The following is a 15,302-nucleotide window of genomic DNA, read 5'->3' on the forward strand; positions in this document are numbered from 1 at the left end:
TTTCTATTTCTGTACTTTTTCAACCAATAACTGTACTTTAAAAAACCCAAACAACAAAGAGCCCTAAAGACATAATACCCCCATCTCCTATCTGTATGTGCTGTGGGCATCTACTTCATGACTTCTTTGCAACAGCTGAACATGTAAGACCCAGCAGCTCTTATGGGCCTCACTGGAAGCTCTTGAAAGTGTCTCTCTGAAAATCAGCCTCTGAAATCTCAGTGTAGACACCTACAGCCAGGCCTTGGCTTCAAAAATATACCCTAATATATATAACAAGAGTACTTCTGATGTGCAAAAAGCCCTGCAATCTGTGGCTGTTTTCATGTGCTGAAATGACTTAAGGGTTTAAAACAGGCACAGAAATGCCTTTTGTGATTCACCAGCAAGAATAGGCTAACAGCGCCCATGCCTGCTTTGTCTTACTATACCAGTAACACACCCTGTGATATTTGCTGGCTCTTTTCAATGGAGAGCATCACTAGATGGTTATGTTTAATACAAGGAGTTGGCAGCCTTTCTCACTTAACAATCATTAGGAGATCTGCTGCTGAGGTCCCATTTTGTGAGGCAGCTGGAAATTGGCACTTAATTTAAACGTATTGTTTTCTACCTTTCTCTTCAAGTTCAAGGACAAGGTAAAACTGTTCAGACTACACAGAGAAAAAACTTTTTCTCACTTTCCTTTGTTTACTTGGTCTTTCCACTTCTCCATTTATTCCCTGTGAAAATGTATGCCCCTATATATACATGAATTAAATGGAAGTGAGGCCAGTGTCAGCAAAGATGGAAGCAGAAGGCTTGAGCGAAGGTATTTGAAAGAACCAGGCAGAAGATAGCTATGATAATCATGTAGACTTCTCACTGGAGTGAAAATCATCTAGGTCTTCATTTCTGTTTCTCTTGATACTTATGAAGGAGGACAATAATGTTGTACTGTTCCTGTTACTGTTGCTTCTGTTTTAGGAAATGGAGGCCTCGAATGGGTCTCAGATTCAGAATAGTGGTATCCCAGTCTGCTAACCTTCACTTTGTTCTCCTAATCACGCATTTAATTAATTATTTTAAAGGCTGCCCCTTCCAATTCCCATCCTTAGATGTTCTTTCAACTTCAGCAGTTTGACCAGTTGTATTTCCTTGATAACATGATAAAGCTTAGGCCACAGGCTTCTACTGTAGCTTTCTGCCTCCTGCTATACTGGATCTTCTCAAAAGACTTTCTAGTGATAGAGGTTTTCTTTTTTCAATTACAGTGGCTTCACATGACCAAATATTATTCATTAACTTGATTGCCTAAGGATATCAAACTCCAGGGGAAACTTGTATTCCTATATGATTGGCAAGATAATTAGGAAGTGAAATAATGCAAATCCCACTGCAGGCAGCCATCAAAGATTTACATATTTACTCGTTGAATTCAAAGTGTGTCATATCATACATCCTTTCTTTCTTTTAAGGCTTTTCTAACTGTAGGTTTATTACTGACCTTCAGCATGCACGTTTTGCAGGGGCAGGAGGCTTTGTGAGCTCAGTCAAGTTGGGCTGGTAAATCCACTGAGATTTTTAGTCTGCAGTGTCACCTAGATAACACAGGCTAAAGTACACTTTTGCTTTTACTAGCTTTTGATTTTAAGCTCCTGGGTCACAGCCTATCAGTCTTTATTTGCAGAGTATCTACCACAATTAGAGCTTCTACATGATATGAAAACACAGGCACAGAAGCCACTAATGGCAGCAAGAGTTCTGCATCCTCCAGGAGGGTGGAATATTGGGTATAGCTTAGAGACATCTTATATGGAGTCTCCTCCAGCCTTCCCCTTTAACAGAGACCAGGGTAAGCTCATATCAGTAATTGCTGCACCCAGGCAGCAGTAGCAAGTGGGAGATTATATGTGAGAGCGGTATAGATGTGGGGTCCTGTAGAGGATGGCCTTCAGTAAGTAAAAGTCACTTATAAATTAAACATGTAGCAAAACCCTACCAAGTAAAAGGTGTCTTACGAAGTTCTGACAGTTTCTCAATCTGACAGTGGTAAAACCTGAGAAGCGAGGATATTAGTGGAGTTACTCTGATGTGTTTGGACTAAAATTCATCTGGCAAAAAAAAAAAAAAAAACGGACGAAAAAATCAATATTCTTGCTAATGAGAACCAACATTTATCTTACAGGAAATCTGAAGTTTTGCCTTCTGATTCTGAACCAGCCTTTCAACAAAGGTCATTTCCATTGTCTGTGGAGCAGAGGTAATAATAACTTACATACATCTTCATTTGCTTATTTTCTTACCTGTTACCCAGCTAATGTACTTCATGTCTGTTGAATTGCAGTGTGGCAATTTCCTCTTTACTAGAGCAACCCACTGGTGAGGGTGTAAACTGGCAGAGTACGTCCCTTGTTGCTGAATGCAGCAAATGGGCTGATTATGTAAATTCTGCATCCCTGCATTGCACACGTCAGAGGGAACTTTGTGCAGTGATCTGTGTAAGACTGTGGCTTTTCAGAGGCTTCTTAGGAACGATCATTGTTTTGCTGACAAAGTGTAGCAGATCAATGATGCATTTAAGAGTCTGGAAGTGAAAATTTTTTTAAAGGTCATCAATGAAATGTGTTAAATTTAATCAAAATAAAATGAACCGTGTAGATATTAAGTTGTGAAAGCAATGGGGAATTTGCGTGCTTGTCAGAAATATGCAAATCAGATTTCACTACCCCTTTGTTAAATATGCGCAGTGCTAATCATCATCTCTGGTATGATTGCTTCAGATTTACTGACATTTTGTGGAGATATGTAAATCTTTACAAGCTTGGAGCTATTAATTCCTCCGTGCAGGAACGTAGTCCTTCAGAAGCTTTCTGAAAAGCCACAGGAACTGTCTCTAACTTATTCCCAGGATGGGAACCTTGCAGAGAGATTCCTCTTTACTGGCTGGAGCAGACAGAGCTATTTGGTTGCACCATAGGCATAAGGACTGGCAGGGGGTAGCTGTACAGTTAAAAGGAATTGGAATAAGGGATGAAGTGAGCAGGATATATTCGTAGCACTTAATTCCAGTAAACCCAAATTAGGTACCCATATAGCCAGAAGAGTGATAAAACCAGGGAAATAATTGTACAAGATGATTCAAAGCATCTGAACAAGTGCTGTACCCCAAACAGACTCACTTTCATTTGCATAGTCAGCAAGAAAGTAACAAGCGCTCAGTGGAAGGGCTGTCCAGTTATTTTATAGATGTGATTCTACGTATTTTTTCTTTTAAAAAGATACACTGAATCACCTGCTTTGTATTAAATAGACAAGAAAACAAGGCAAAGCATTTGGTCTTATTTCTTTGTCCCACCTTTCCCGTTTTTAGGATTGGGGTTAAAAAAAGACAGTTAACCAGACATGCACAGTTTCTGAATGGCAGTATTTAGTGTCTTGTACTACTTTGCATGTGTTGCTTTAATGTTGTGTTTTCTTGATCAGACTTTTTTTTTTGTCTGTCCTTTGGAATTTTAAATCTGCCTCATTTGGTCAAACCATGGGGCATAGTGTTCTTACTGTAACACTAATGAGCCTTTAAGCTACATTGCTTCTGTAAAGGGTTGAAATAAGAAGCTGAATAAAATCAAGTAGGCCAAAGACTGTCTAATTCGAAGCTGCCTCAATGGGTTCCTGTTCTCTGAGCATAACTGTTTTGAAAGTGATCACTGGTGCTGTAAATGCCAAAGAGTTTGTGGGAGGAGCAGAAGTCCTAATTAAGCTATTAAGACTTTTTTGGTAGATTACTTTAAGAAATAGGTGGATATTTTCTATCTAAGTAAAATGACAGATATAGGTGGTTACTTGGTAAATATGAAATGTTTTTGTTCAAAGCATCTCAGCTGCAGCAAACCTTAGTGAATCCTGGACAAGGTTTTGGTACTGCCTGGCTTACAGTGCTAGTGGACTACTTTAGATGTCAGCAGTTTTCTGGATCCTGCTTCTGGAGGAGTTTTAGCATAGGGACTGTTGCAGGACTACAAGAAGCTGGTGGTTTGGTATGTGAAGTTCTGAAGGAATCATCCTTAGGATCAATGCTTGATGACCAGCTGTATATGCTTGAGATACCATAAAGGAGAGATGAGAAGGAAATAGTGGGGCTGTTAATCCACAGGATATTGCTAGCTACCTGAACTTGGGGAGAAAGAGAGAGGAAGATACAAAGGAAAAATAAGATAAAATATTGTCTCACTTCCCTGAGTTACAGGAATCTTGAGTTGTTATACTCAGTACAGAATGCTGAGATGTGTTATTTTCAAGTAGTTTGGGTCCTATTGTCCTGGTTTAGGGCAAATTTGGGAGGAAAGCGAATGATACAAGCAACATAGAGTTATCCTACGACACCTATCAAAATAACTTCTTTCATTAGTCCTGTCAGCTTAATGTCAAGTAAAAAGTGGTGTGATGTGAGATGTCTTAAGTTAAAAAAAAAGTGGGTATTCTAGGCTAAAATCATCCCAGGTGTAACTCCTCTTGACCTTGAGAAAAAGTGGTTACAGCTAATTAACCTTTGTCTTATTACACACATTTATGAAATCTATTTTTACTGACATACTTTTAAAAGAACTATTTTAGTCGGTACAAGTTTGCATGAACTTCCTTCCTTGTGCTTTGTGAAGGACACTGAAATCAGATTTCATCACTTCCAAGAGACCTCTTTTACCATTCTTGCCATACAAGCTGGATAAGTGACAATAGTGAAGGAATACATGGTAATGACTCTATGATTTTAGTCTATTATATATCATTACTGTAAGGAATCAGTCTAGAATATGTTCAGTTGTTTGGTGTTTGGTACAGTCATGCAGTATTAGTGCTGTCCTAAAAGCAGGATGGATGAAATGCTGGAGAAGGGACAATTTGCAAAAGCAGGATGAAGACTAACTAATATGGCAGACAACACTGGTTGTTCCCTGAAGGATTTATTGGCTGCATATAGTGAGAAGGGGAGAAACCAAATGGCAAGAGAAATTAAAGAGAATAGGTCAGTAAAGAGGAATAGGAGGAAATGTGGAAAATATGTCAAAGAGTCAGGACACTGCTTTTTTCAGAGCTGCACACTTTTCTGTCTGGAAGTTTTCTATAAGGAAGACTGGATCTAGTAGGCCTTACCTTAACACTGTCATGCATCCTAAATTCCTGCTTATGCAAAGTTTCTAGCTCCTGGATTGAATCCTGTTAATGAAAAAAATATGGTTGTGAAAAAAATCCAGTTTGAATTAGTCTCTGGGGCTACTTCTCAAGTGATTTCAAATGTAAATATATCTTTGACAGAATTGACTGTGAGTTGAAAGTCTGAAGCTGTCTTTATGTTAAGTTTGAGAAGTACAGAAGGTTTTAGTGGCTGAAAACAGAATGGGCTTTCTGGGGAATAAATGAAAGTTCCTGAGACTTTGATTCTGCTTTTTAAAATCTCTTTAATCAGAAATGCAATGACTTACTTATGCCAAGAATTACAGCTATGTCTAGTGATTTCAAGTGCTCTGATTTTTTGATGTCTCCCTAGGGAAGAGGCAGAATTTTTGAAGTGCTGAGAAATCACCTCAGTGAAATTTGCCTTAAGTTCAGGATCTGAAAATGGTTTCTTGTTTCTGAAAACATTACCCCTACAAGCTACTCAAATGATCCAGAATTTTCTTATGTCTCTGCTTTATGATAGGATGTTAAATGGCTGTACATTACAGAGTACTTTCCACTCTTAAATGTTGACAATGACAGCTGTAAAGAATAAGGAGTTATGCTCTGGAAAATAAGATTAGTATTTAAAAAGTCAGAGTGAAATGACAATATTCTATAGCAACCTGATCACATTGGGCTTTATAGTAGAAAAATGTGTCCATGTATATTTTTAGTTCTCACAATGGTTGTGATATATTGGCCACTGTGCCTTCCTCAAAAGGATTATGATTTCTTTCCACAAATAAACACTTTCTGTGAAAGCTTTCAATCAAACAAAACACATTGAACAACTTCAAATATTAGCCATTCGTACTACCAAATGTCCTTGGCTAATGTATTAGAGTAAGCTACCAATATCCCTTTGGAACGAGCTGACTGAATCCTGACTTTTGGGAGGTGTGTTTAATGTTGGACAAGTCCATAGAAAGGAGACATCTATGAAACCGGTCTGCAAAAATGTCATTCAGGTGTATATCCCTAAACAGTCTCTTCCATGGACAGTTCTTTCCAGTGAAGGAACTTGAGATCTAGCTGCATCTTCTTATGCTGCTCTGCAGACAATATGACCAGACACTTCATATGCATAGTATATGGGCATTTTATGACACCTAGGTCATGAAACTGGAAGAGCTCCAGAAAGAGGAATGTTGCTCACCCTGGAGGCTGCAGCTCTGTATTGTGTGTGGGGTCTATATATTGAGATAACAGAAAGCATTCTTCTACAGCAGCCGTGTAGTAAGTCAAATCCAAACTCTGTTAAATTGTCTTCAAACAGTATTTTGTTAGACTACTTATATTGTGATGACTTATCCATAAGCTGAGTTTTCTCTATCAATACCCATATTGCAACTGCTCAATCAAAGCAGCTGTTGCATTCTAAATCTTCTCTTGAATGTCAGGCAACTTTCCTGTCAAGGCCAGCCTACTCTTTGGTGAAAATGCTGATAATGAATGGTTGGTTAGCACCTAGAGGTGACTGTGCATTACCAAATGTCTCTCCTTACTAAACAATCAGATCAGAAAAGGTGCTGATTTGTATGAACGGTTTTCAAGTCATCTGTCTTTGAATGCCACATGCTCCCATACATTTTATGTTCCATATGCTTTTGGCTGCAATGGTGATTGATATTTTGAATGTTTTCAGATGAGGTTTAAGAGGGAAATAAGATACAAGTGGTACTACAAAGTTCAGGTATCAGTTCAGATGTACAGAGGTGAAGGCAACAGATCAATTGGAACAGTTTTAATGTCTCAGAGCAGAAGAAAAGATATTGTAGTTTAATAAGAGGAGGAGAAATAACCTGACTTTTACTGGTGTTTTTTTTTTTCTTCTCTATGATTGATACTTTCTCCTTTAGTCTTTAGGGGTTGAACTCTCCTATACTTCCAGAATTATTAGTATGTGCAGCCATTCACTTGCCTTTTTACCTGTCATCCAATGAGCTTGCCTTGTTGGCATATGGTGAGCTTTTTTCTCACCTTTTATTTTCATTTCTAGCTGAACTTACTTGTAATATATCTCAAATTTGTACTGGACTCAGAATTGGCAGTTGACATAAAACTTGAGGGAATTCAGAGCAGCAACTATTAATAAATAGGAAAATGTTCATAAAAATGGTGATTAGGATGTCGCATGGACTTGTATGCTTTATTGCACTTTCTAGCAGGCATCCAGACTAGCAGTAACTCTTACTGCTGGCCTCAGCTAAACTACTCTGTTCTCCACTGAGAACAGAGAGACTTTGTTCTATTAGACTTCTAAAACATCAATATGAAGTTCAATTTTCCACATTTGAATCAAAACAGGAATATAATTTCTAGTTTGTGTTTAGTATGTTCCATGACACTTAAATTTAGATTTAAACAACATTTTTATGGTGATATGCTTGTTGTTGGATTGCATGTGAGTTAGGTTCTTCAACTGCAGGAGTCTGAGAGAAGTGATGTCAAGTGTTCTTAAGGGTTAAAATCTGGGCCTCTCTAGGGCTGGCTAGCACCATGCTTTAAGCTTGGACATGAACAGGAGAATGATTTGGAAAAGACCTCCAAGATCATCGAGTCCAGCCTTATATTGATTACCACCTGGCACACAGCACTACATGCCACATCGAGCTGTTTCTTGAACATCTCCAGGGACTGTGACCTTACCACTTCCCTGAGCAGCCCATTCCAGTATTTAACAACCCTTTCTGGGAAGAAATTCCTTCTGATGTTCAGCCCTGGAGCTGTTTGAGGTTACATCCTCTTATCTTGTGACTTGTTGCCTGGGAGAAGAGGCTGGCTTCCACCTGGCTGCAACCTCCTTGCAGGCAGTTGTAGAGAGTGATGGGGTCTGCCCTGTGCCTCCTTTTCTCCAGGATAAACAACCTCAGCTCCCTCAGCCACTCCTCAGAGGGCTTGTGTTCCAGACCCTTCACCAGCCTTGTAGCCCTTCTTTGGGCATGCTCCAGCACCTCAGTGTCTTTTTAAAATGAGACAAGACAAAACTGGACACAGGACTCAAGGTGCAAAGTAGGATCTGGGTATTAGGACATGCAGTAGTTTGCACTAGAAGGGATTTTGGGACAAGAGCTTTTGTAGATTATGCTTTGCCCATGACTCTGTATAAGCTTGATATCAACCAGATTTTCAGTGGTGAACTGGAAGCTTAAATTTGTCTTTAGAAAGCCAAGCTTAAAACTTCAGAAATATGATAAAATTACTCTATTTGTGACATACATATTTTTAGTGCCTTTCTGGTTTGGAATTTGGGCTCTTGAGAGACATAGCCTAGGTGTGTGGACAATTTAAAAGGTAGGTCTCTGTGCTTTTTGTGAATTTTTAGCAGAGCTACAGGCAAAGCTGAGGACAGAGCTGATCTTCTAGGCCTTTTGCATGGTTCAAGTTCCCTCACCATAGTAGAAGCTGTGACAGAATGAGGTCTCTAGATAAATTTTGAGACATACTAGGCTGAATATGCTTTGTTGTTGATTTTAGTTCTCTGCAAATCCAGCAGCAGGAAATCTGGGATCTAAAATAATTTTTGCTTGTTTTATGGATTTGAGATTTTGTTTGAAAAATGAAAAAAAAAAAAATAGAGTAATTAAGATTCCCCTCTGTGATGCTTTGAAAAACTAAACCCCACTGAGCTGAAGTTCAGAGTAACAGAACAATAGAGAATTACTTTGAAGTACCAGTGAGAAGCATAACAGATGATTACAGCACAAGGAAAAAATGAGAGGTTATTACAGTGCTTTTTCTATGAAGCCAGGATGCAAATCCCATTAGGGGAGTTCTATTGTTACAAGATTTGCTGTATGGAAGCCTTTGATAATATCGTGCTATATATCTGGTTACCATGATGTTTCCCAGAGGACCATTGAAAGAAGGACCTTTGGAAAATACTGTCAGGAGAGTGCTTTGGAGCACCCCAAGCAGAAAGAGAAGCATAAGACAATAGGCAAAAAAGATTATTCATGGCTCATTTTGTTACTGATTCAAGAAGAGCAATTGTCCTGAGAATGAACTCGAGGAGCAGATGTGAATGCATGAGGTTAGGATAAGTAAGACCTGTGTCAGAAAAGAGCAGGTTTTTAATCCCATGAAAGGAACTCTAGGATTTTCACTTCCTCAAGCTACACAGTGAAAAGTATATAAAAACATTGTTTCTCTGGGAGTTACTACAGGGCAAAAGTATTATTTTCACAGCTAGAGCTTAGCATGAATCCATTACTAGGGTGAAGTGTTAAGATCTTGTAAAATATGGATGTTACCTAGGGTTGCCAGTGTCAGGGTCTTCTCACTGGCTCAGATGGCCTTTGGATCAAACCATTGTGTTATAGTCTTCATTTTTCTCTTACTCCAGGGTTGCCTTAGGGCAGACAAACCTTTTTTTAATAATAAGGAAATAAAATTTTAAAAAATTAAAACAAAAGAAAAAAAAAAGTCTCAAGAAGCCCACAGTAGTACAAGTGGTCACCGTGATCCAGTGGTGATTTCAAATGGTGATTGCTTTTAAAAAAAGTGGATTTTGTGTTTTTAATTTGTCTGAGTCTTGTTCTATTTCCAGATTTTGAATTTTAAGCATTTTTATTACTTTATTACCATGACTGCAGTTATGACTAACTCAACCAGTGAACAGTTTAACTCTTCTGTAATATGTTGAGACTATGCTAGTATTTATTAGCTACTTGACTAATGGAGTTTGCATCCTTCACTGTGTTCAGTGCCTGAAGGGACAGCAGTAGTTTAAGAATATGGATGTTGGACTGCTGGTTTTCTCATCTGAATGGTATACATGCTGTCTTGCTCACCCATATTATCAAATATTAAAATTGAACTGTAAATTCATGTAAGTTAGAAAATAGCTATCTTTTCTGCTCTACTCATTGTCTCTTCTCTTTTGTAAAGTAGGCTGTTTTGTTAAATTTCAGCATTATATAAATGTGTCACTAAAATAGTCTATGCATTTACATTTAGAAAACAGCATAGTAGGATGATTTTATTTAATGTGTAATTGGTAACATGTTAGCCAAAAATGTAGCACATAGAAATGGAACAAGTGTTGTGGCTATTAGCATAATTTTTTCTTGCAAGTTAACAATTCTTCATCTGATACTCTGAAAATACAATAGTGACGTATATCAGCCTGTCTTTGGTTTCATCTACAGTGAATGACATTGGAACAGAAACAAAACATTGTCATAGGTCTTTCATTGGGGAAAATTCCACTGACTTCAGAAATAATGGGGACAAACTATAATTTTTAGGGGTGTTTTATTATCATCTTCCATTGCTGGAAGCTTTATGACTAGCACAGCCTGATGTAGAAGCTATTGATATCAATATTACCTCAGTTACTTTGAATTAATTTGGTTCAGACCTCCATAAAATTCTTTCTTTAAAGTGGGCCTCCCTCCATTTTCACTGAAATAAAGCTTAATGTTAACTTGGATGGCCTGGATAAGGTGTAACCGCAAGAATCAATGTTGGTTCAATGTCAGCTGTATCACCACTGAAATAATTTGGTACTTTAGAGTATGAGTATCATTCTGTTGGATTTTCTTTTGAAAAACCCCAGCTCCTTCAAACCCTTGCTGCTTATGTTCAGAGCCCAAGGTCTGGCTCATTGGAAGTTCTTTTTCTGACAGTGTAAGTCATTAAACAGATAACTAAGTTTTTCCTTATCTGAACATGCACTTGTCTTTCAAGATTCTTGATGTTACCTACAACAAACCCTTAGCTTTATGCCCTAGCTTCCAGAAGCCCATAGTTGTCCATACTATTAGCTTGGTGTTTCTGAGGTGTAATAAGCTGTGACTAATTGATTGGCCGGTTAAACTGGATAGTAACAGAACAGCACACTTGAAATGTGTTTCTTTTGAGGGAGACAAGAGAAACAGGCTCATTTGACATTGCAAGTGTTTGAAGAGGCCCCAAACATTTTGAAGTGCAAGAATTGGAAAGGCTCAGAATGCATTTAGACTGACCTATTTGGCAACATAAGTGTCCTAAGAAAGAACACAAATTTGTAACATGCTGTAACAATGACTTAAAATTAACTTGGGGATATGCTAATTCTGTACATTGCTAAGAAACTTCAGATTTTTACAAAGAATTATGAGTAAGTTATTTAGCCTGTGAAAATACATGCTTTGACAAAACAACAAGCTCATGTTTTAGTACAGGATTAAGGTGGGTCCATTGGATTTTGAAGTCCTTTGAGGTACAAGGCAAAAGTGGCGTAAGTGCAGTGCCTGGCTCAGATCATACCAGAAATAAAGTACTTTGATTATCTCTTGGTTTTGGATGCCTAAATTGCATCTTAAATGAACTCTGGTTTCCTAACCTTCCCTTTTACCCATCCAGGACTCGGAGGGAAGCTGAGCACTGAGCAGCTGAGACATGCAGCCTTAACGGCTTGGCCTATGTTTCATCTTGATTTAAAACCGCTGAAAACACTGAAAGTTTGAACAGTCCACTTACTGTCTTGACAGCTAATCCAAGATAAAGGGAATAAGATTATACCTTCTGTTTCTAGGAGGATAAATATTAAGTCCCTTATTCCTTACACAGAGCATGACTATGAATAAACCTTTACAAAGCAGCAGTGCAGTAGAGTTTCTCATTCTGTAAAAACTTCCAAACCTGAAGAATTTTAGCAGTCAGAAGAATTTTCTAGCTAAGCCTGTATCACAAAAGTAGTGTAGAAATTATTTCTCTCTAATTTTTACAGTTATTTTCTTCCTATCCCAGTTTTAAGTAAATGTGAAAAATCATGTTCTCTGTGGTGGATGCTGCATTTGAAGGCACCTCTGTGGTCATTCAGACTTACATATTTTCATTGCTAAAAAGATGTGCAGTAATTACAGATCTGGAACATGATTGCTGATGAGGTTTCTTGAGAAAGTGATTAATACCAGGAAAATGTGCTCAAGAAGTCACAACATTTGGTCACTATCAAATGAATTGCCCTTAGCACGACATAGATAATATGTCAACTCTGTTTAACTGAGCTGTGTAATCATTTTGACAAATATATGTGAGGCTGTCTTAAGGTATCAAAAGGTGTATTTACATTGCAGAAAAGGCTTTAGACCATCAGAAGAAACTTCTGTTAGCAGTAGTAGTCTTACAAAGTCTTTAAGCAGGTTGAACCCTCTGAATATCTCGCAGAACTGTCTGGTTTGGTTCATTTCCATGCTTATTCAGAGATTCAGAGACTGTGCTTTTTGATTCATTTTCCAAAATTGAATAACTGTTATAGAAATTATGATAGGAACAGAAAGTGAGAAAAGACATGGACAGAAGGAGAAGGTTGAGCAACATGTTCAAGTTCATAGAGAATTACTGTATAATCCATCATTTTTAGGGGGAAAAGAGGTCAGAACAAGTGGGATTGTAGCCAATTTTAATTCCTGAGAATATTAACATATTAAGGAAGTAGATTGGTTCTTTGAATCTGTCTATACATTGTCCTTGGTGGTATTATATTCATAACTGTGATCTTATCAACTGTTTGGCAAAAGTCACGGTTTCCCTTTTTTTTAAAAATTTATTTTTGTGAACCTGTCTTTCCCTTTGCTTCCTGAAGGAGATACAAAAGCATGAGAGGGTGCATGAGGCATAGTAAATATCCACTTAATCTCACACTGACAAGGTTTAAAGTTGCTTAAGTAGTAGTGCATTGCATCCACCAGTTATATCTCTCTTAACTTGGGATATTTAGCTGAAGTTTATTTGTTTCCTAGGTGGATGCCAGTATTTTCCTCAGTCAATGGACAGAGATCTGATTTGTCTTCTGGATTGCAATAGAAAGTTGGATATATCTGCTAAGTACCTATAATTGAGGAGGTGTGGAGGCCTGAATAGGAGCCCAGATGTCAGGTTATTTTCTCTTCTTTTTTCTTTGCCAGTGTAATGCAAAAAAAGAGGCTAGTAAATTCTGTGGGAGTCTATAGTTAGCCTGCTCTATTTAATCTTAGTGTTGTCTTCTACTCTCAAGTCTTTCCCATTAGCCATGTCAAACTTTCTTTCTCTATTTAGCAACAGGAGAGGGACAATAAGAGTAAGGCCCTGGAGGCTGCAAAGCCATCATCTAATTCTGAACATGCTGTGGTTGTCATTTTCCTTGACCACCACTTTTTCTGTAGGCCTATGCACCTTTGTCAGAGAGCAACATTCTCATTAGGACTTTGTAAAACCCAGATACATTTTAACAAGGCACCCAGAGCTGACCTTTTGTCTGGGAGGGAGATTGCTAATGCTCCTAGCAGTGATTTGTGAAGTCTGCTTTCCTTAGTGAATTTAGGATCTGTTTAGTGTTTAAGATTACTTCTAAATCATGCATTTAATTTTTATTGCTTTTTCTTTCAATCCATAGATTTGAGTGAGCATTAATGCATCACTCATATTTCATTAGTGATTATAGTGCTTCACATCCTTTATATTCACCTTCTAGAAATGCTTTGGCAGCAGAACTGACTATGCCAAAATGCATAAGAAAGGGTAGAAATAATAAATGCACTATCAATTTGGCTGACACAGTTCAACATTTTAGGTTTTGTTTGTGACCCACTGTTCATCTCTGGCAATTTGAATATACATATACAGTGTCCTTTTTAAAGTGTGTGGGACAATAGGGAGGCTCTAGTGTTATTAGCATAATAAATCTTTACTAAAACAATTTTCTTTTATATTGCAAGGGCATGCTGCTGTTGTTCTCTTTTAGATATTAGAGGTGTGAAAAATTTGTTGAAGTCAGCTGCAAGTCTTATCAGGGTTGTGGGTGGGATTTTTTGGATGGGGGGGCTTTAAGATTTTTTGTTAAGCCTTTTTTTATATGTGCAGCCTTTTTTCTTTTTTGCGTGTTCTATCTTATCCCGTTGGGACTGCTTGTAATAGCATGAATAACTGCACACTGAACCTTTGTCCTTGCTGGTGCAGTAGCATCAAACTGTCCAGGCCACTCCTTTATGAAGGTAGTGCAGGATCCTGTAGTTGATAATCCATATTACTAGCCATAAAAGGTTGGGGAAAAGGATCTTGGAAATGCTTCAGGGCAACAAATTTACATTTTTTTATGTTGTGATTGCAGTAAAGTATCCAGCTCCTTCCCAGGTCCAGAAAAATGGCACAATCATTACCTCCAAACTGAATGCTCTGCTAAAAAGAAACTATAAAAGATTTTGTTTTGAATGGTTTAGGGCTGTTCAAAACCTATTAATCTCCTTACTCCTAGTTTGTTTGTAATACTCTTCCTAGCATTGTATTATAAAACAAGAATATCACTGTTTCCCCTGATTAGTATAGTGGTGTGAAGGGGGCCTAATGATGTGTTTTCCTTCATTCATAGACACAGTTGTTGAACCTGGAAAAGAGCAACTTGTGTGGGTGTTTTTTTCTTACTGAGAGGGCAAAGCTACTGTAGACATTCAAATGGGAGGTAAAAGTAATTTTTAGACCTGAGTAGATACTGAATATCAGTGGATTTGATAATTTCATGCTGAAGTCTTTAGGATCAGAGAATGGTGAGAAATAATGCTCTCATTGTAGTCAAAACCCCTCTGATACTGACTGAAGAATTTTGAGCTCTGGTTTAGGAGACCCCTCCATGTGAAGTGGTCAAAAGTCATTTGAGTCTGCTCCCTTGGGGGTTCAGTGATTTATTTTACTACTCTCAGTTAGGAGCTATTGGTGTTGCCCCAAGGAATCTAGAAAAAGTGGGATGTGGAAGTGGGACATAGATTTGCATGAGGGCACCAAGTCCTGACTTCTCTGTGGAAGAACTCCTCTCTCTGAACATGGAGGAGTGATTGTTTAGCTGCATATTTCTTTAGGTCGCTTCAGAGGTTTTTCTAAGTCTAGAGGTGTTTCTGCTTCCCATGTGATACCTCATTTTCTGTTTGGGATTCATCACCAGAATCAGAATTGTGTTTCAAATCATACTGCAAGTACTTACCCTGCCTGTAATATGTCTGAAATGCCAAATGTTTCCAGATACTGACAGAAGCAGGGAAAAAGAGCATCTGGCACCACATTCAAGTTTGAAACATACATGTTGTGAGGAACCAATACTGTGATGATGTGTTACTGGGGTATCTTCCTGTTCACTCAGCATTTGA

The 15,302-nt window shown here is 38.1% G+C and overlaps 1 protein-coding gene across 8 annotated transcripts in view; it reads left to right on the top strand.

The window, feature by feature from the left end:
• TPK1 (thiamin pyrophosphokinase 1) overlaps positions 1-15,302 on the top strand; it is a 303,903-nt gene that overhangs the window by 55,872 nt on the left and 232,729 nt on the right. For 7 of the 8 annotated variants that reach the window (XR_010362112.1, XR_010362120.1, XR_010362108.1 and 4 more), the window contains exon 2: positions 2,168-2,242. Coding sequence is in view for 3 of the 8 variants with exons in the window: in XM_064419485.1 (XP_064275555.1) it covers positions 2,168-2,242 (75 nt within the window). In the remaining 5 variants the exon portion in view is untranslated. Of the gene's footprint in view, positions 1-2,167; positions 2,243-12,929; positions 13,066-15,302 lie in introns of those variants that run through there. The other variant, XR_010362115.1, reaches the window with a different exon arrangement.

This window comes from Passer domesticus, chromosome 1 (assembly GCF_036417665.1).
Source record: "Passer domesticus isolate bPasDom1 chromosome 1, bPasDom1.hap1, whole genome shotgun sequence".
Lineage (NCBI taxonomy): Eukaryota > Metazoa > Chordata > Aves > Passeriformes > Passeridae > Passer > Passer domesticus.